This window comes from Gouania willdenowi, chromosome 1 (assembly GCF_900634775.1).
Source record: "Gouania willdenowi chromosome 1, fGouWil2.1, whole genome shotgun sequence".
Classification (NCBI taxonomy): Eukaryota; Metazoa; Chordata; class Actinopteri; order Blenniiformes; family Gobiesocidae; genus Gouania; species Gouania willdenowi.
Window position 1 is genome coordinate 42,437,718 of NC_041044.1, and position 22,435 is coordinate 42,460,152.

Sequence of the window (22,435 nt, forward strand, 5' to 3'; positions counted from 1 at the left end):
ATGAAAATGAAAAAAAAAATATGGGCAAATTGTGAATGTGGTTAAATTGGCAAAAAAATCTGCATTAAATATGGTGAAAATATGTTAAAAGCAACAACAATGGGTCAAGATATGCAACATTAGGTGGGAAAAGTGGTGGAAAAGGGTTTATAAGTGACGAAAATCTCTTAAATGTGAAAAATGTGCAGAAAATGCATTGAATCTTGATGGAGAAGTGATGGAAATGGGAGTAATGTAGCAAAAAATGCATTAAAAGGAGCAAAAATATGGCAAGAAAAAGTGATGAAAATAGGTTAAAATATGGCAAGTTTGGTGTAGTTGACCCCAAGGTTGAGAACCCCTGCTCTAAGGGACAGCACGTGTGAGTGAGCTCTGTAGTGTGGCTTGATTAGTTGAAGGTGTGAGAAAGCAGCGACTCCTAAAACAAGTATTTTAATACAAAATAAGCTAAAAAAAATAACTAAACATGTATTATACGTGACAATTTTCTATATCGTCCAAATAGAAAACTCGATATATATTGAATCTCGATATATTGCCCAGAGCCTAATTAAGTGGCATTTTAAAATCTTTTGCTTGAACTTTCTGACTTCCTAAAACTCACTTTTTAAACAGTAAGCAACCACTTCCTGTGCAACAAATGCATCAAAGCCACTCTTTCTTCTCTGTTCCTGTTTCGTCTAAAAATAAAGTCATTAACCTGCAGGTGGTGAAGCCGGCGGCTGCATGACAGACGGTGACGCTGTCAGATGACCCCCCGACCCCCCCCGACCCTGTGATGTGAAACGCCTGCCACGCTATTGACAGAACACGCTTATTTCTGAGGAGACTTTCTTATCCAACGCATGTGGTTGTGGACAAATAGGCTTGTTTGTGTTGTGTTGTACTCCAGTTTTAATGTCTTTACACTGGCTCCCAGTCAGCCTCAGAATAGACTTTTAAAGTTCTGCTGCTGCTGGTGTATAAATCTGTGATGGGTTTTGGTCCAGAATACATCAGTGACATGTTAGTCAGTATGAACACAGGCAGGTCTCTCAGATCTATAGACACAGGTCAGATAGTGGGAGCCCAGGTCTCTCAGATCTATGGACACAGGTCAGATTAGTGGAGCCCAGAGCTCACAGTAAACATGGTGATGCTGATTTTAGTTGTTATGCTGCAAAGAAGTGGAACAAAAACTGAAGTCAGCATCATATGTGAACATTTTTAATTCCAAGTTTCTGAGAGGAAGATTTTTAATCATATTATTGTTGATTTAATGTTTTTACTGCTGATTTTATATTTTTATTGATTTTTAAACGTGTAAATGTTTTCTGTTGCAATTTTTAATCATGTAAAGTACATTGAATTGCCTTGTGTATGAAATGTACTTTACACATTAATTTGCCTTGTACAGTTTCGTTTCACTGTGTGCGTGTGTGCGTGTGTGTGTGTGTGTGTGTGCGTGTGTGTGTGTGTGTGTGAACTATAGTGGTTGTGAAAAACGGGATGTGAGTGTGTTTGGTAAGTTTATGGAAGTAAACCATGAGGTGAGGTTGGATTCTGTCTACAATTGACAACTCTGTGTGTTGTTGTGTGTGTGTGTGTGCGTGCGTGTGTGCGTGTGTGTGTGTTGTCCTCTGGGGGGCTCTTGGCCGAGGCTTCCTGTGTCTCAGTTTGTCTTCTAACAACCACAGCCCCAGGCCAGACAGGTGGAGGCTAGTTCAAGTATGCTTGCAAACACACACAGACACACACACACAGACACACACACAGACACACAGAAACACACACAGACTGGCACACGTGGACATCGGAGTTTTCCTTCCCTTCAAGAACACACACGTACACAGTGTAAATCCCCCTCCTGTGAACCAGAGTTTTTGTGTAATAAATGGTGTGTGTGCAGAGGCCCCCGTGATGTGTTGTGAGTTTGATGAGATCTGTCAGAAACATATGATCCTTATTTTTAGCCCCTCCCCCTCCCCCCCTGGTCCACGAGATTCTAACCCAGTCGCCTCTCTCTCTCTCTCTCTCTCTCTTCATCTCTCCTCTCTCTCTCTCATCTCTCTCCTTCTCTCTCTCTCTCTCTCTCTCTCTCTCTCCTCCTCTCTCTCTCTCTCTCCAGGGATTTGAGATCTGAAAGTTTTGGCTACATTAGCTTGTCTTCACCTCCTAAAAGCTTCCAACATCCACTCTAAAGATCATTCTCACTTCCACACAGAGTTGGCTTCAGATTAAGCAACACACACACACAACACACACAGACACGCACACACACACACGTCTAATGGACCATGTGGGGACCGTCGCTCAGTCTCATTTTCTTCATATACAAAATTTGGTAAACTTACTTGAAGTTTTATACAGACTGACTTTACGTTGTCCATTATCATGAATAAAGTGTTATAAAGGTTTGTCACTAAGTGTCGTACGCTAAATTATGACACCTTTGGTACGGTGCACCTCTTAGGACATTCTCAGGTCTCAGAGTCATTTATCTGACAAAACAAACTCAGACTCAGCAAAACTTTCCGTCAACTCAAACGGCGTCAAATGGAACGGCCTCAGGCTTCAAAACACAAGTCAATCAGACTCGATGCCCTCTGGCCTTCAAACACGACACGGCGTTTTACTTTGAAGGAACCAAAAATACAAACGACGATTTTGAAGGAACCAAAATCGTTCTTTCCTTTTATTTATTGTATTGTTTAATTAATAAACATAGTTTATGAAATGTTGATATAAAAAACAAATAAAACAACAGCTTTCAACTTACTCTCGTATCCAAAGCAGCACATATTGATGACATCATGTGTATTTCCGGTTTCTTCAAAAAAAAATGTTGTGTTTTTACGGCCTGAGACCATCAAGTCTGATTACTTTTATTTTGAAGGCTGAGGTCGTGAGTTTTTGAGGGCACTTGTTTTGATAAGTGACGCTGTGTGATTTGACTGAGGTTTTGCTGAGTCATGAGTCAGTTTGGGTCTGATAAATGACTCTGATGCCTCACTCTGAAACCTGAGGATGTCCTAAAATGTACACCGTACTTTGGAGCTATGGTTGGCATTTTTTTGGATTAGGTGGAGGGATCTAGTGGGGTTAGGTATAGGGTTAGGGTAACGAACAACACTTAATAACAGCCATCATGACAGCCTTATTCATGCTAACGACAAGTGTCATGTGATACTCAAATTGTTCTTTTAAGGCCTATGTTTCATAATAAAACTGAATTATTTTTTTTAATCTTTTTAAATACCAGCCAAGTGAGGTCCTACAGCTACATATTTGTTGAATACAAAGCTGCAGTGGAGCTTTGTAGTAAACAACTCTCCACTTTGGTTTAAAATAGATTCATTTAGGCTAACTATGACATTATTTACCCCTGTAACCCTGAAATAGGACAAAGCAGGTCTGAAAATAAATGGATTTTTACTACTACACTCACACAATCCACCTCACCTTATGGTTAATAAATATACCAAACACGCTCACATCCTGTTTTTTACAACCCTGGTTCACACACACACACACACACACACCTAGCCCAGCCTGTCCCTCAGCCCCACCGCTGTATGCCAAGTCTGGCCTGGCACGGCCCACAGAGGGGTGTCCTCGGGCCAGGCTTGCCAAGTCAAAGACTCTTTCATGTTCAGCCTGCACTGCCAGAGTAGTAAAGCTTTAATAAACAGGCACACACACACACACACACACACACACATCCTAAGTAGTCAAAATCGCACTCATGCATGAATAAATATGCACTTTAAATTATATTGTGTACATGAAAAGTGCTCTATAAATAAAATGTGATTGATTGGTTGATAGATGCACACACACATGTACGTACATTGGTTTAACTAGGGCGACCAAACGTCTGCTTCTACCCAAACATGTCCTCTTTTCACATCTTGTCCGGACCGTCCGGGCAGATTTTACAAACTCATCAAAATGTCTGAGTTTCCCAGGGACCCTGAACGCAACTCGGTGAGCTCGTTAATTTAAATGACCGTAACTCTGCTAATATTTACTCTATCTGTGAAATTCTACCAGTTTCTGGAAGATGAAGAGTTGCTCTTTACAGCCGTCACACACGAGGAAAAGAGAAGAGACTAACGTCCAAGATGGATTGACAGAGAACAAATACTGGTGAATTTAAATTTTTTTTCCTCCTGGATGATAAAACCTCCATGGATGTTCAGAGGGATTTGAAAACGAAGGAGCCACTGGGAGAAACTTAGAATGTAGGAAGTTGAGGTACATTTTCCGTCATTTGGTCTAAACTTATCACCTCCCGTCTCCATGACAACAAACCTAATAAAGCTCAGTCAGCATGGGACGATGGGATGCAAATTTTCAGTTATTCATTGAAGTGTATATTTAATGATCATTTACTGAGATGAATTTTCTCATTGTTTCAATGATTGAGAAATTTTAAGAAGGTTTACATGAGATTTTTCAAGGACAGATTATTATAACGCATAATAAAGGTGATTGACCTCTGTCTTTGTTATAAAGAGAGGGATAACAACTTCTTTATCTACAATATTGTATTTTGCCATTACATTAAGGTAGATTAAAAAAAAAACGTGGAGCCCAAGTATCCTCTTTTTCAGTAATCAAAATATGGTCACCTTAGTTTAATACTAAACTCAAAAAGTAAGTATTTGCTCAATTTTGCAGAAGCTGCTTACACATAATCCAACAACAACAAGTGCGCAAACATCCACAACAATTGTAAGTTGTTTAGAGTTCTGTGTGTCACAAAAAAAAAACAAATGAAATGATTCCTGAGACTCTGTTTCTTTTAGAAAATAGGAAAACTCTATCAAAGCCAGTGTAGGATCCAATTAGAGTCTTTTTGTGCAGACACCGGAGCTGCTTATGATATAATATTAGCTGGTTTACTATAATTACAGCAGCATGCATCTATGCCTTTTCACAATCAATTAAAGTGATCGCAGGAACAAAAGCACCGCATGTAAACTTAAACAGTGACCCACATGCCTGCTGATGCACACGCACACACACACACACACACACACACAGCACATGTAGGACCAGATATCACTTCCAAGAAGCCCCTCACATCCCACCATCCCACCCCTCACCACCAGCACTCACACAAATACACGCACCACCTAACCTACACACCCCTTCCAGTCGTGCTTGTGTGTGTGTGTGTGTGTGTGTGCGTGTGGGAGAAAAGTGGCACAGTGCCAACACGGAGGCTACTAAATACCTTTGTCTACACGACACACAGAGACGGACAAAAAAAGACACACCGTCCGTAGCCACAAAGAAAAGAGCTGTTAGAAGGAACTCTGCTCTGCTGGGGGGGGAGGGGGGGTTATAAAGGTGGCTACCATAATTGACTCAGTATTGATTTGGAGTCCAGGTTATAACACAGGCAGCATGTTGGTGAAAGGCGTAAGGTGTGAGATGGTGGTCGATTTGCACAGCTTGGACGGCCTCATTAACACATGTGGAGGGACTGGAGGAACTGGAAGAGGTGCTAATGTGGAGGTGTTAGCAATTATGGACAGAGCAATCACTTATAGTACAAAAATAAATGTGTATATCTATCTATCAATCTGCAGAGGTGTAAAGAGTACTGATATCTCCTACTCAAGTAGAAGTACTGTTAATTGTAGGGGTGTAACGCATAGTCAGAGTTTGAGATTCTTGCCGGGGGTGTGTGTGTGTGTGTGTGTGTGGGGTGGGGGGAATAGAATTCAATATATAGACCACATTGTGTGTAACATATATACAATAATGCAAAAATGATTGGTAACGTTGACTACTATGACAGAAGACGATGGTCACATGACTTGGCTTGTATCTTTAAAAGAACAACAATTAATTCTTTTTTTTTTTTTTCATTCACTGTGTTTTATGGCACTGAAAATATGTGTATATGGTGTACATTATATTAAGAATTGTATTTTTTTCGAAATGAATTTGGGAAAACTGTAATGAAACTTTTGACCACTGGGGTCTATTTGTCAATACTCAATACGTTTTCAATTAAAATTCAAATTAGGTTTACATGACTCTTATGCTTGTTTTATCAACACAAAAATAATTCATTAATATTAATATAAAAATATGTTTTTGGTTTATCTATCTATCTATTTATCATCTATCTATCTATCTATAATCTATCTATCTATCATCTATCTATAATCTATCTATCTATAATATATCTATCTATCATCTATCTATCTATCTGTAATGTACTACGTGATAGCACCGTTCCAAAGATGCTGCTTGAGAAACCATCATCTGCTCTTTTTTCTGGGCCATCCATAATCTGTAGACAAGCTAGGATGTCCTTTTGCATATCTTAAAATTATTTATCATGCAAATGACCACACACAGCCCTGTTCTGCTCCGGCGTAACGGCCCCCCAGCCCCAGACTGCGACCCCAGCCCCAGCTGCAAGCGCGACACTCCCAGACGGTCTCAGCTGTTCCGTAGACAGTCAGACACTATGAGGCACAGCATCATCCCTCCCCAGACCTGGTCTATTACTTAGTGACCCCCCCCCCCCCCCCCCCCCCCCCCGACACCTTTAAGTCATAGGCACAGTTGAGATATGACAAAAACAGAGTTATAAATATAAAGACTGTCTCGAGAATTGTGCCAACCACAATGTGTAACATATACAATAATGAAAAAAAATGAACAAAAACAAATAAAAACAAAATTTGTAACGCGAAGTTACCCGTATACAGGTCAAATTGCATGTTCTCACTCATTCACACTCTTAAGGGATTAACAGCATCGTATCACAATTATCAGACATATACCGTTTGAACGCTTACAATCTTCCGACACAAAAATCACAGCAAACACAGTCAATTATTTTATCCAAAAAAAAATGTCAAGCCAGCACTGCTCATCTTTAAAGTGATGCCATGTCTTACTGAATTCATATATAGCATCAATTGTGGTCTCAAATCAAAAGACATTAAAAGATCCAATGAATCCCAGAATTTAGTCCAAACACAGTAAAACTGCTGTAAAAAAATAAAATAAAATGTAACGTCCTATTTACAAGGAAAAAGCAGCTCTGCTGTGATTTCTTTTGTACCTCTGTGAGGCTGAACCGTGTCAATGAAAATCCTCATTTTTAGATTATTGTTGTAAATTCATGATAAAATCAGGCTACCATCCGATTTCTGCTTCATTTTTGCTGCAATACCAAAACTCATACCTTAATATTTTTTCTCAAATTGGCGATATGTGATATAAATATCAATATTTTTCATTCAAATAAAATCTGACCAGAAAGACAATTTTTGGGTTAAATATTGCTAATATAAAATGCCACACAGACACATTTATTAACAAACAGCTGCACAATATTTGCCACTTGTTGGACAGCACGTGTGAGTGAGTTCTGTCGTAAGGCTTGTTTAGTGGAAGGGGACACTCAGAATCCATCTAACTGTCCTTTTTCATTCTGTTCTGAGAAGTAGCAAAAGCAGTGAAAACAAGTATTTTTATACACAATAGCTACAAAATATTATTTTGTCATGGACGATATCTTAATTTTGTATATCAGCAAAATAGAAACTCGATATATTTTGAATCCCGATATATCGCCAAGCGCTATGCATACATACATGACTGGTGGGCACAGTGTCGCTTCACCTTTTACATTGGTGAAGAAGAATTGCGCAATAGAAGAAAAACCAACCTAAAGTCTCAAAGTACAACAAATGAATTCATATATATTTTATACAGTCACCATGTTTTATTGGCACTTAAAATTTTGTATATTATGTAAATTATATTAAAAATTTTATTTTTTTCAAACTTTTGACCACTAGGGGGAGCAATACTCCCCCTGCCTCCGCAAACTGTGCGTATGCTTTAAGTTTAACCATCCTAGACTGTCAGTGTCCTTCCTCATCCGAACCCTGGCCTTCACACACTGTTGTCCATAGAGAAATCCATCTGTGTCAGAGGATATTTCAGGAAAAAGGGGGCGGGGAGTGCAAGGGTTACTGTCACTTAACGGTTCGCTGTAGCACCACACAGTAAATCATTTAGGCTGAAACGTATCATACACTCCGTCCCCAGGACATAGGACAGGAATGTATGGAGGATGCCTCTGTAGGTGTCCAGACTCTGACTGTGCTGAGCCAGAAGAACATGACGGTTAGCATATGGAGGGGGTGCTGCTGGTGCCCTGGCACTGCCAGCATCGATATATCTATGTTAGAGACAGAAAAAATAAAACAGAACTGATGCAGGGACACACTAGCTTTATGTAGATGTGACGTATGTTTGATTCTGAGGGGCAGTTGTTTTCCGTGTATTTTATTAATAAATAAATATTATTATTATTATTATAGAACAGTTTTTGTCCAATAACTCGTCCCACAAAGTTTGTCCAATTTCACCATCCAGGGTCCCCCAGCGTTTATAGAATACTCAGGACAACTCTGGTATTTTCTGGCATTTTCATAAGTTTAACAATTATTGATGAATTGGTAAAATTATATTTACACATTTTTCCCATTCAAACCTATTTGAACAGTGGACACCTGCTGATAGTCATTATAATACAGTTTTACTGTATAGGTATTACAGACCCCGAGAAGTTATACTGACTCTGAGGGGTAATGTTGACTCTGAGGGGTTATACTGACTCCGAGGGGTTCAGCTTATGCATCATCACTGGAATTTTCTCTTGAGAAATAGTTTCCTTCTGTAATTCCAAACCTGAAAATGAAGTCGATCACATGGACTGTTTTCCTGGGTGAAAGTATTCAATCCTGACTGTTAAACCTGGAAAGATTTTAATGCTCAAATGTGAATTCTACCAAAAAAAAATGACTCTTTGATGACATCAGACCTGCACAATGAGCAAAGAAATGCACGTTTGAACAGCTGACCAGGCCACGTGGCACATCAGATGAGTGATGAGTACAGACTAATGGTCAGCAATGGTCAGGCCTGAAAAACATAGAAACAGGATCCTGTGGCACTACTTTCTCTCTATATCCTGAGTTGACTTCAAATGAATAAAAGACTATGCAATCGCTACGATATCTGTTCATGAGACAAATAACAGTTCAAATCCAAACCCTGCTCTAGAAAACCATCCATACGTGACCCATGCTTGTTTACACATCATGTTTTCACTACAGCTCCACTCGGCCTTCTTGGACAAACCACGCAAACCAGTGGACTCAAGAAGTAGTTAATTACGCAAATCAAGGAATACACTGACAATTAGTGGCAGAAGAGATCCTCAAATAAACACGTTTCCCTCAACAAATCAGCATAATTATATTGTTCTCTATCTACGTTTAATTTTAAGCATCAGAGTGAGAGCTTGGTGGCCACATAGTTGAGGGTACGACAGATATGGAAGCGCAACGAGCTTCAGTGGGACTGAGATGAGTCTCTGCGACCACATGAGAGACAGAGTGTGGAGTCAACAGCACATCTGTGATGCAGCAACAAGCTTGTCTGTCTCTCTCTCATGTATTCTTTGACGTCTTGGGTTATTCTTGTGTCATCTTTGCTCTGTGCCTGGGGGGGAGGGCCTCGGAAGTCTGTTTATATATATACAAATGTATATATATATAATATGTATGTATGTATGTACAAAACATTTTTAAATTATTTATATTGAGGTGAAATAAGCTGGTTGTTAAGCACAGTTTTGCACTAAAAACCTTATTCATACTGCATCAGAGCCCTAGCTACCACCCCCTTTAAAATGGATGTGTCAAAGAGCAGAAGATAGACAGCAGCAGGAAACCATGTCTTTCTTACAAAAGGAAAACCAGGCCAAGACTTAAAGGAGAGGGAGAGAAATATATATATATATAATTATATTATTATTAGTTATACACCCCTCCCTACCCCCCAAAAATAAAAAATGAATTAGCCGCCACTAATTGTAGCAAGTGTGTCCCAAACGCAATATTCAATAACCACTAAAATACAGTAGAACAGATTAATAAAATACAAGCACTAGATATGGAGTCACTAGGTTATGTGAAGAAAAAAAAGCTTATATAACAAAGGAAGAATACTAGTATAGTTTCCGGCCCAAAAAAAGCTTCTTTTAAAGCTAGATTCTTTTAAAAAGAATCTAGCGTTGTTTTTTTTAGTTATTTTTTATGAACCAGACCAAAGCAATCGTTTTTTAGCTCCTGGTGTGTTTACCTGTGATATTCTCTTGCTTGGGGATTATTCCATGCAAGGGTGTGGATAAACAATCCTGGTCCCGTGGCGACACCTGAACGGCCACCTCCACAGGATGGCGCACTTTCCGTAAGTGCTGATACTGGCTCCGCGATTGTGGCGAAGACGCGGACAGCGGCGAGCCGAGCGGCGAGGACGGCGGCCGCTCAACGGGTTTGTCCAAACAGACGCCGCCGTGGCACTGCCTACGTTTGTGTTCGATGAACAGTAGAATGTCGGCCAGGGGGAAACGCAGTGGCACTGGCCGCAGGTCAGCAGGTCCTGGTCCTGGTCCCCTTTCAGGGGCTCGGCCCTGAGCCACCCCCAGCCTGGGCCGTCCTGAGAGTCTTCTTCTGGTAAAATGCCTGAAAGTGGCTCAGCTGGAAGGACACAGAGAAAGACATTTGTCACTAACAATGCAGTAAAAAAATATTTTTACAACTTGGCACAGTGTTTGATAAACATACAAATAAGGGTGTAAGAAAAAAATCAATTTGGCGATATATATACAGTATATATATATATATATATATAGTATCGATCCAAAAATTGTCCAAATCGAGTTTTTTAATCATGTTTTTTATGTATAAAAAAACATTTACAATGAACCACATCAGACCTTGTTTAACTACGTCACTCCTCAATGCATTTTAGCAGAAGTTGATTGAACTTTTATAGATGTAAGGTTACTTTTTTTTTTTTTTTTTAAAGAATTTAAGAACTTAACAGAATCAGAATCTGTTGACGAAGCAAAAGTGAAACTTTTTGGAAAAATGTAATTTGACAGTTTGATAAACATACCACTTGTTTTTTTTTCTAGTTTTTTTTTACTTTGTCTGCGCAAACTCACAGTTGATGTCAGGGGTGGACTGTCCATCTGACGTAATGGGCATCATCTCACTGGGCTGTCGACCCAAAGGTGGCCGGCCCGGTCCACTACATTTCATATGTTCTTGACGAGCGAGTGGAGGCAGACATGGCAACAAGTGGATAAAAAAGGTCCAAAAACATGGCAAGAAAAGAGTGAAAAGTAACTAAAAATGGCCAAAAGCCAAAAAATGGGAAAAATAAAGAGGAACCAGGTGGAATTAAATAGCAACAGGTACCTTAAATGTGCAAAATGTGGCAAAAAATAGTGAAAAATGGCAAAAATGTGGAACAAAAAGAGGCAAAATGTATAGGGAAAAGAAAACAAATGGTATTTTCTGGCCAAAAATGGATAAAAGTGTCCAAAAGAACTTGCGAAAATTGACAATAAATAGGAAAAAGGGATATTTATTGGCAAAAGTAAACCAAAATCTGAAAAAAGTGTGCGCTGGTATAGACAGAAAATACCAGGGCTAAATGTGGGTCCCAGTCCACATGGTTGAAATGTACCTGATGAAACATACAGACCTCTCTCATCTTTTTAAGTGGGACAAATTGCACAATCGGTGGCTGCCAAATACTTTTTTTGCCCCACTGTATAATGTATTGTTTAGTATCAGGATATATATGTATCGTGATATGCAAAATGCAAATCATATCGTCAGATTCATGGCAATGCACAGCCCTAGTGTGATATCAGGTTGAATTTACAAACACTTTAGTTAAGAGAGACAGAAGGAGAGAGAGACAGATCTTCTTTTAAAGGACTGACACGTTCAGCTCGCAGGCACCAGTCAAACGATTAGGTTGCTTGACCCTCTTTTATTGTGGTGCCAATCTTGCTTTTATAATGAACCTAACACCTCCGAGGATCAAAAAATAGATTTTAATTTGAGTTCAAGATGATTGGACCCCATTTCGTTAAAAGTGCTGGGATCTCATGAACCAAGGTTAGACATTGAGAGGTTGGATGTGGAGTAGGTCCCTGAAGTGTCGACAGACGGAGAGAAAGAAAAGAAAGAAAAGAAGAGCGAGGCAGTGTTTTAAAAAGAAGTATACGATGAGATGTGTTCATCCTTTCATTCTGTATTAGGTGGGTTTAATAGGTCGGCCCTGATACTTGTATGTATGTTTAACTGCTTTACATAAGAGCTTTAGTCTGACCTGTGATCTTAAGATGAACTCATTATTCAAGAGTGATAGAAGTATGAGAATTACCCATTTTTCAAAGATCTTAATAGAACATTGAAGTAGATTTAATGTTGCAACTGCGAGTCTTTTTCACTTCTTGGGAAATGCTTGAGTTTCCTTTCCTTTATTGCAACTTTACAAACTAAAACTCATATTCTGTTGAACATATTGCCAAAATATTGAAGGCATGTTTACTTTTGATTTACAAATCAATGAAGGAGGAAAACGGCTTTAATTGGCAACTGTATCATTTCATCATCAGCCAAAGTGTCCATTTGTGACAAAATAATTGAACATAACTCCAGTTTTTTTATATATAAATTGACCAAGGAGAGGATTTCACCTTTTAAAAGCCACTCAACTTTGATATGACTCATATCTTATCACCCCAGCCAAAATAAGGAAACAACTCATGTTGCTTTTTAAAATAAAACTCTACATATTTGTTTTTGTTTTTCAAAAATGGCCAGAAACAGAAAGAAAAAACATGTTTTCTAACGCTGCAATAATTCATAATTGCTTGAGAAAATGTCAATTTAAAGACGAATCCCCCCCCCCCCCCAACCCCCCCCCCCCCCCCCCCTGTGTTTAAGGGTCCCTGTGAGCACACGACCAACTTAAAAGTAATAAAGTGGATCAAGTTCAAGTTCACAATCGGCCTGTAGGACTCCAATCATGTTGCGCCCCCCACTGGCAACTCTCCTGATAATTATCTGACAAATGAGGAAGGGGGGGGAGGGGGGTTAATTGGTTTCGACTGAAACAGGAACAACATGAGACAAATGTACTGCAGGAATAATTAATGCGTGGCTTTTTTTTTTCGTTCTTAATGTTAAAACTGACATTGTGTTTATTTGGAGACACTGACGCGTTACGCATGTGCGATACAAGAAGAATATTATGACATTAATCATCAGCTGATGAGTGACTCAATGCTTCAGCGGAGGAGGAGGAAAAAAACGCGGCTCTGTGTTTAAAATCCAGCTCTGTGTTTAAAAACACTGGTGCGTAAAACGACTTCCTCCCCTCTCCAGGAACAATCCGTGAATCCACAACCTGCATCGATTCACGCCACTAGATTCCTCAATATATAGTGAATACACACAGTTTAAACAGCAGCAGTGAGGAAATGAATAGGAGAAATGGGATTCAACTACGGGGTAACACACACACACACACACGCGAGGTCCGTGCGCAACGGACGGTGCGTAAACACTTCCCTGAGTCCAAAGCCAACCCCAAAACATCTGGGAACGGATTGTCACGAGCAGGTAGACTTTAGTAGCTTTGGAAACTTCTTTGAAAGCGCGTGCATGTCCTTTTATACCAAACGGTCCTGTGAATATTTAGTTTTTTGGAAACTTAACGCGTCGTTTCCAAACTTTTAGCGCAGCGTTAAAGTCACAGCTCTCACATGCATGTTGTCTTTTTATGACTGATAGAAGTAGAGCAGCAGCAGCAGCAGAGGAGACCCTGAGCTTCATGCACTCACACAGCAGTACATTACATTATGTTACATTACATTATGTTACATTACATTATGTTACAATACATTTCATTTCCACTTACGCGAGAACTCCCGTTTGCTCAGGTGCTGCGGTTTGCCTTGCTTGCGGCGAGACATGTCGGTTCAGTGGAGGCTCCTCAGCTCTGGGTTCACATCGGGAAATCCGTCCCTAAAAGGTAGAGTCCAAACGGGATACCTTCATGGATGCGCGTGACATCCCAACAGCAGAGAAAGAGCAGCGGATCATACGGTGGCTGTGCGGGGAGAGCGCGCGGCGCGCAGAGCGGACCTCTTCATGACTTTCTGCGCACACACAGAGAGAGAGAGAGAGAGAGAGAGGGTGATGGGGGTGCAGAAGCCCCCTGAGCTGCAAGTTCAAGTGCGGACGTGACGTTTCTGCGAACTTGAACGTCAGGCTAGTGCACGGAGTAAGACATGCACGACATGGGCAGGGCATAGGCGACCGGTGGGAGGGGGTACACGCCATAATGAAGACCAATGGACACTCATCATGGACTGTACCTATGGAGGAGAGGGGGGGAAAGACCCTGAAGACACCAATGGACGGAGGGGGGAGACAAAGGGGGCGGGGCCAAGAAGGAGAGAGAGAGAGAGAGAGAGAGAGCATGTGGTGTGGATACATTTGGTTTAAAAAAAAGAAATTAAATAACCAATTGTATCAATTTTTATTCTTCATCAATTTTCATGTAAACAATTCCACATTAAAACAGAATGCTTAAATTTACATTTCCAATAACAAGTTGATTCACATCAATCATCATCATCATCTTCATCATCATCATCTTCATCTTCATCATCATCATCATCATCATCATCATCAAATCATTAAATTAACTAAACTACTATAGTAATTGAACATCAAATCAAAGTGAACTTTTCATTTTAATAATCACATAATAAATGTATTACAAATGCAGGTTTTTTACAGCCAGAGCTTAAACTTTCACCAGAAATATTTAGTTTTCTTTTTCTTTTTTTCTTTTTTTCTTTTTTTTTTTTTAAATTAATCGGAAAAGGTGGACTTTTGAAATTGACCTTAGAGAAACATTCAGTTTAGGGCGCCATCTAGTGTTTTTATTTGAACAATAAAATATTTTAAAATGTTTATTATTATTATTATTATTATTATTATTATTATTATTATTATTATTATTAAAAATGTAGTTGTTAACAAAATTTAAAAAAAATTAATATAACAAGAAAATGTTCAATAAAAAACTTAAATTACAAAAAAAAAGAATGTAGTTGATTTATAGAGTTATGTTTAAAGTATCGATAAGAGAGGGGGAGTGTGTGTGTGTGTGTGTGTGTGTGTGTGTGTGTGTGTGTGTGTGTGTGTGTGTGTGTGTGTGTTTCAGAAGCTATTGGGGATCTTAATTAAAAATAAATGAATAATATGAGAATACAATGTCATTTAGTAATCATCACAAATAAAATGCATTTTACTATGCAATTTTACCACAAAAATATAACAAATATTACAATAACTAATAACGATAGTATTTATTATCATTATTAATAGTATTATTATAAATTGCCATGACATTAATTAAGTCTACATTTAAAAAGCATTCGAGTTTACGTCTAAAAAATGATAACATTTCTGTGCCCATATGGCAGTATAACGTTACATAATGAGCGGCTGTGGAGTGTGCGCACAGACAGCGCCACCATGCGTCATAGAGGAGGTGTTACAGGAGGACCAGGGCTGGGTGGAGGAGCTGAAGCAGCAGCATCGGTTGTTGTCGCTGGTAATGCTGTAAAGAGGCTGGATGGATGGATGGATGGATGGATTCTGTCTATGGTTCGTACATGTTTATATATATGTTTGACTGTTTACATCCATCACGGTTTGATTCGTGCTGCTTGTTCATCTCATAGGACGGAGGCATCGTTTTGTGCGACAAATCCTCCCAATAACGCGTTAATCACCACCGGACACCATAACAGCCTCCGTTATTTCATGTAGTTTGCTTTTAGACACGTAATGCCTGCTCTTTGTAGATATGTCTACATTTTTATCAACGTGTTTGTTGTGCGGAAAATAAGGATTAAAACCCAACGCTATCATTACCTTCATCCTGTAATATTTGACCAATAAATGCGTGTTTGGTGCATCAGTGAAACATCTATTTCTCTCTGAGGCTCCATTATTATTATTATTATAGTCCCTGATAATATATATAGTCGCCTGACTGAGTCATGGCCTTCTATAACTGGGCTAATTTTCCGGCTCTGTCATTGGCTGACAGCTTATCAGCAGCTCGTGTTGTCATTTTTTTAAAAAGGGAGATTCATATCAGATATACTGTGTGTGGTCAAGCGTCTAAAGACAAGAGCATATCTGGGCCTCTGCCTTTAGTTCCCTCTACTCTCTGTGCTGGGCCTGGTGATGATGATGATGATGAGGATGATGATGAGGATGAGGATGAGGATGAGGATGGTGAGGTGATGCACAAACATGGGCTGAGCATAGGAGCACGAATGTATGTGAAATAAAATCCCACGAATCCAGCCACTGGAGTGAGTCAGCACAGTAAGGCCTGTCTGCAAGACATTCTGGCATTCTAGTCAAATATAATGCACAAAATGACTTCAAAAACATACAAAATAATAGAAAAGATATACAAAATGACAGAGAAGTTTACAAAATAACAGGAGAAACGCACAAGATGACAACAAATATGTACAAAATTACCCCAAAATCACAAACTTTTGCAGTAAAAATGCACAAAAAGGATTCCAAAAATACAAAATGACAACAAAAATGACATGGCATTCTAGTAGAATAGTGGTTAAGTTTTTCATCCTAATGAAGAAGGCCCTATGTTCAGATTTAATTAAATTTAGTGCGGCTCCAAAAGTAAATGCACAAAAATGACTTAAAAAATGACACAAAATATGGCCAAAATATACAAAATGAAAGTTAACTCCAAAAACACAAACAAAAATACACAAATGAAGAGACAAAATAATTATGGACACAGTGTTTATTACTTTGCATCAAATAATGCAAGATATTCTGGCATTTTAGTGCCTTGAATAGTGGTTCACACTTCGTCTTCATGAAGAAGGTCATTGTTCAGGCATAGGAAACTGGTGGCCCGGGGGCCACGTGTGGCCCTCACTCTGATTTAGTCCGGCCCCAAAAGTAAATGCACAAAATGACTTCAAAAACCATACAAAAATAAACAAAAATGAACAAAATGAAAGAAAAGATATACAAATTGACAGAGAAATTTATAAAAAAGACAACAAAAACACACAAAACGGCAAAAAAATATGCATAAAAATGACTCCATCAACACAAAATGACAACAAAAACGCACAAAAAATGGACTTCAAGAACCTACAAAATGAGACAAAAATATACAAAAGGAGAGAAATTATATATAAAACAAGAGGAAAACATACAAAATGAAAGATACATTTACAAAAAAGAGAACAAAAACACACAAAACGACAACAAAAATACTCAAAGAGAACTCCAAAAACACAAAATGACAACAAGAAAACACAAAATGACTCCTAACGCACAAGACGACAACAAAAATGCGCAAATTGAGGGACAATTAAAAACAATAATAATAATTAAAAATGAGCCCTGTTGTCAGAACAGTTATCTACCACTGTCCTGTAGTTGCTGGTTTAATTCCCAAAAGGAGACAAATTGAGATATTTTCCTTCTACACAATCTCCAAGTGTTTTGTGGGTTTTCTCTGTATTTGTTCTTTAATCTGTTAGTTTGACCATCATCTCTAAATTGCATGAAGGAATAAATGTGTGAGACATAAAGTTGGATTATTTTGTGACCTATGGGATTGAGGACACCATCATTATTACTGATCGTAGAGGAAATGTCAGTGCTATATAATGTGTGTGTGTGTGTGTGTACGGAGCATTTCCTGAAAAACAGATTATTCCTGCATGTTATTATGTTTGTCTTCCTATCACTGCCTCTGTGTTTCCAGCAACGTCATCATTCCACATTGTTTTGATGATGGAGGATTTTATGGACCTGGTTCTTCTCTTTAATGGTTACTGTGGGTTCAGCAGGATGCTGGAATAGATATGAGGAGAGTTTGACCCTTGTGTTTTTCTCTTGTATATTGGTAAATCAGTCAGTGTCCTTTAGTGCTGACTCAAATATCTGTAGTGTGCAAACACACTAACACACCATCTGTTCCCCTCAGGCACTATGACACTAACTTCTTCCATCCATAGTCACTGTCCTCTCCTTAAAATAACCTTAAAACACAGTTTTTTAACTATAGTTTTTGATACTTTGTTTCTTTCAGTTTCTGTAATATTGTCCATGTGTAATTGTGTTCATCTGTGTGAACTGTAAGACCAGATGTTTATGTTTAGGTTAATTATAGTATCACAAATACAGAAAGGTATTACATACACATGCCATAATTAATAACGCCCCAGTTAAACATGATATATAAATGTGTGGAGGAAAAAGCAGGTTTTGTTGTGAAAAACTTAAAGATAGGTCAAAACATATTGGAGGAAAAAAAGTGAAATAAAGATGTTGTCATGCATTTTAAATGCAGTTTATGTAAATTTCGACTTTATTGTTGATTTGCCCAGAATTATTATAATTGTCCCTGATCCATTCTGTCCTGTATATCTGGTCCATCAGGACGCTTTAATGGTCTGATCTGAGCTCCAGTGATGCAGTGATGAGTCTGACGTCCTGGTTCCTGGTGAGTGGAGGGGGGACACGACACCGTCTCCCCAGGGAGATGATCTTTGTGGGACGGGACGACTGTGAACTCATGCTGCAGGTATGGACTAAGCCACTCTGTCATTCTTCATCGAATCACAATCTGTAGCACTGGGATTAGCATGGATTACATTGGTTGTGGTGTGATTCAGAGTCGCAGTGTGGACAAACAGCACGCAGTCATCAACTATGAGACCAACACGGACGAACATAAAGTGAAGGATTTGGGAAGCTTAAATGGAGTGAGTTTCTTTTTTCTTACATGTTATTTTTTATTTATTTATGTTTTTAATAATGAGTATTTCATTATCTATTCATTTTTATCTATTAACTTATAACATGTTTAATTATATTAAAATATTGAATATTTTATTTGGTCATTAAATAGTTATTAATATATAAAATAATAGTTTATTTCGATTTATGATGTGTATTTATTAACATTAAAATGTTGAATTTATTTGAATTATTCATTAAATATATATGTATATATATAATATTTATTCATGATTAAAATATAGATTTTTTTTAATTATTGATCAAATAATTATTTCTATATACATAGTTATATACACGCAGTGGTGTGAAAAAGTGTTTGCCCCCTTCCTGATTTCTTAATTTTTTGCATGTTTTCCACACGTAAATGTTTCAGATCATCAATCAAATTTAAACATTGGTCAAAAATAACACAAGTAAACACAAAATGCAGTTTTTAAATGAAGGGTTTTATTAATGAAGAAGAAAAAAAACCACAAAGCTGCACGGCCCTGTGTGAAAAAGTGTTTGCCCCCTAAACCTAATAACTGATTGGCAAAGTACCCCTGACTGCAGTCCGCAGTTTGGGGCGGAGCTCAATGCGACACACTATTGTGCTGTGATTCTTTTACAGTTAAAAATAATCAATACATAATCGTGCTACATAAATAATTTCATGTGTTACACAATTCTATAGACATACAAATTAGATATGGGTTAGGGTTAGAGTAAGTCTGAACGCGATTGGTTTATTGAACGAAAGTTAAGCACCGCCCCTTAGCAGCGACTACTGCAATCAAGCGTTTGCGATAACTTTCAATGAGTGTTTCCCAACGCTGTGGAGGAATTGTTGCCCACTCATCGTTGTAGAATTGTTGTAGTTCAGCCACATTGGAGGGTTTTTGAGCATGAACCGCCTTTTTAAGGCCATGCCACAGCATCTCAAGAGGATTGAGGTCAGGACTTTGACTTGGCCACTCCAGAGTCTTCATTTTGTTTTTCTTCAGCCATTCAGAGGTGGACTTGCTGGTGTGTTTTGGATCATTGTCCTGCTGTAGAACACAAGTTGGCTTCAGCTTGAGGTCATGAACAGATGGCCGGACATTCTCCTTCAGGATTTTTTGGTAGACGGCAGAATTCATGCTTCCATTTACCACAGCAAGTCTTCCAGGTCCTGAAGCATCAAAACAGCCCCCGACCATCACACTGCCACCACCATATTTTACTGTTGGTATGATGTTCTTTTTCTGAAATGTGGTGTTATGTAACGGGACACAGACCTTCCATAAAGTTCAACTTTTGTCTCGTCAGTCCACAGAATATTTTCCCAAAACTCTTGGGGATCATCAAAATATTTTCTGGCAGAAACGAGACGAGCCTTAATGTTCTTTTTGCTTAGCAGTGGTTTTGGTCGTGGAGCTCTGCCATGCAGGTCATTTTTCTAATGGTGGAGTCATAAATACTGACATTAACTGAGGCAAGTGTTGCCTGCAGTTCTTTAGATGTTGTTGTAGGGTCTTTTGTCACCTCTTTGATGAGTCGTTGATGTGCTCACCACTGTTCCGTGTTTTCTCCATTTGTGGATAATGGCTCTCACTGTGGTTCGCTGGAGTCCCAAAGCTTTAGAAATGGCTTTATAACCTTTTCCAGACTCATAGATTTATGACTTTTTTCTCATTGGTTCCTGAATGTGTTTGGATCTCGCTATGATGTCTATAGCTTTTAAGGATCTTTTGGTCTACTTCACTTTGTCAGGTAGGTCTTATTGAAGTGATTTCTAGACTGAGAACAGGTGTGCAGTAATCAGGCCTGGGTGTGGCTATAGAAATACACTCAGGTATGATCAGCCATAGTTATGTTTTAACAGGAGCACAAACTCTGTGTAGCTTTGGATTTTTTCCTTCCTCATTAAAGGTGCAGTCTGCAACTATTATAAAAGTGACTTTTTGTCATATTTACTAAAGCTGTCACTATGTAAGGACAGCTTTACATCAAACTAGTAGTTTGTGTGAAAAAAACAGACTCGTGAGCCCCGCCCCCTGCTGCTCCTGCAGCCTTTGACAGATTGCCAGAATGAACTTCGACCGAGCAAAAAGAACCAATCAGAGCCAGGATTGTGTTTGAGCTGTTGCTCACAGGCCCCGCCCCTTTCCCAGAGCTAGAGCGCCATCTTTTTTTACAGTGTATGGTCTGGAGGAGTAGAAGATGGAATTGGTGACTTTTCTGTTTGAAAGGTAATTACTGCTGCTTGATTTACATTATGTTTGATTTGTAATTGTTACACTAGAACTCTGTAGTGCATGTGTTGTTCATGTGGGTGCAGCAGCCTCCGTGTGAGCTGCTGTAAGTGACACTGTGTTGTTGCTGCTGCTGAGGTGTGTGCACATAGAGAGAGAGAAGCACTGCAGTAATATACTTTTAGCAGAGCATGTTTTATTACTGTGATGTTGCTGTCTGGCTAACATTAGCTTGTTAGCTCATCTGAGGGAGGTACTTTGGAAAGTTTGGAGGCAGGGCAAGAGAGCAGCGGGGAGGGAGGGAGAGGGAGGCATCTGAGAGTTGCGGACTGCACCTTTAATAAAACCCTTTGTTTAAAAACTTCATTTTGTGTTTACTTGTGTTATCTTTGACTAATGTTTAAATTTGTTTTGATGATCTTAAACATTTAAGTGTGGAAAACATGAAAAAAAGTAAGAAATCAGGAACAGGGCAAACACTTTTTCACACCACAGACTTTTAAACCAGTTTTAAAATAATTATACGTGTTTGTTTTTTCTCTCCTAACAGTAGTATAAAATAAAAAATAAAAAAATATATTTAACTAAGTTATCAACTCTTTTTCAGACATTTGTCAACGACGTCCGAATCCAGGAACAAACATACGTGACGTTGAAAATTGAAGACAAGTTAAGGTTTGGTTATGATATCCTTTGGATGGATGTGTTATTATTACACAGCACAAAGTCATTTCAACTTCAAACTGTACAAACGGTAACTGTATATGCTCCTGAAAGCCTTGTTGCAGAATGTATCAGATCATTGTGTTCTGACCTTAACTATCATCACATACCAACCTGTTCACTGTGGTTAGAGGAGAGCTGCTTATTCCAGAGGAGGCCCTCAAGGTTGGACTCACTATTTCATTCATTGTATCAAAATACACCTGAGTTTTTGTTCTCATTTCATGTGCTTTTTATATTTTGTGCAATTTTGTTGCAGTTTTGTCTGTTTTAGATTCATTCTGTGTATTTTTACCATTTTTGCATGTTTTTTGGAGTCATTCTGTGTATTTTTGTAGTTTTTTTGCTTTTCTCAGTTTTAGATTCATTTTGTGGATTTTTGTTGCATTTTTGTGTGTTTTATTGAGTCATTCTGTGTACATATTTTATCGTTTTGTGTGTCACCCCCTGCGTGCACAGATTGTTTTTCGGGTCACAATTGTTTTCATCCTCTTTCTCTAAACAAAAGAGGTTTACATCTAAAATCTTGAACTTTTCCTGTTTGTTTTCAGAGCAACCAAAAGCAACACAAGTTGTCATTTTGACTAAAAAAAGCTACTAAATTATCTAAAAATCAGGCTGAATAAAAAACCCAACAAATCCACATAAACATGCATCAGCTACAGTGGGGAGAAAAAACTCCATTTTAAGAAACCTCCAGCAGAACCAGGC

The 22,435-nt window shown here is 38.7% G+C and overlaps 1 protein-coding gene and 1 pseudogene across 4 annotated transcripts in view; one reads left to right on the forward strand and one right to left on the reverse strand.

Moving 5' to 3' along the window:
• The window catches only part of LOC114464046 (B-cell lymphoma/leukemia 11A-like), a 54,150-nt pseudogene extending 40,003 nt beyond the window's left edge, over positions 1 to 14,147 (reverse strand).
• A 1,302-nt stretch (positions 14,148 to 15,449) lies between these two features.
• The window catches only part of cep170ab (centrosomal protein 170Ab), a 32,775-nt gene continuing 25,789 nt past the window's right edge, over positions 15,450 to 22,435 (forward strand). For 3 of the 4 annotated variants that reach the window (XM_028453025.1, XM_028453043.1, XM_028453052.1), the window contains exons 1-5: positions 15,467 to 15,581; positions 18,426 to 18,570; positions 18,662 to 18,751; positions 21,609 to 21,687; positions 21,831 to 21,889. In XM_028453025.1, the coding sequence (XP_028308826.1) occupies positions 18,466 to 18,570; positions 18,662 to 18,751; positions 21,609 to 21,687; positions 21,831 to 21,889 (333 nt within the window). In that variant the 5' untranslated portion in view covers positions 15,467 to 15,581; positions 18,426 to 18,465. Of the gene's footprint in view, positions 15,582 to 18,425; positions 18,571 to 18,661; positions 18,752 to 21,608; positions 21,688 to 21,830; positions 21,890 to 22,435 lie in introns of all 4 variants that reach the window. The other variant, XM_028453034.1, reaches the window with a different exon arrangement.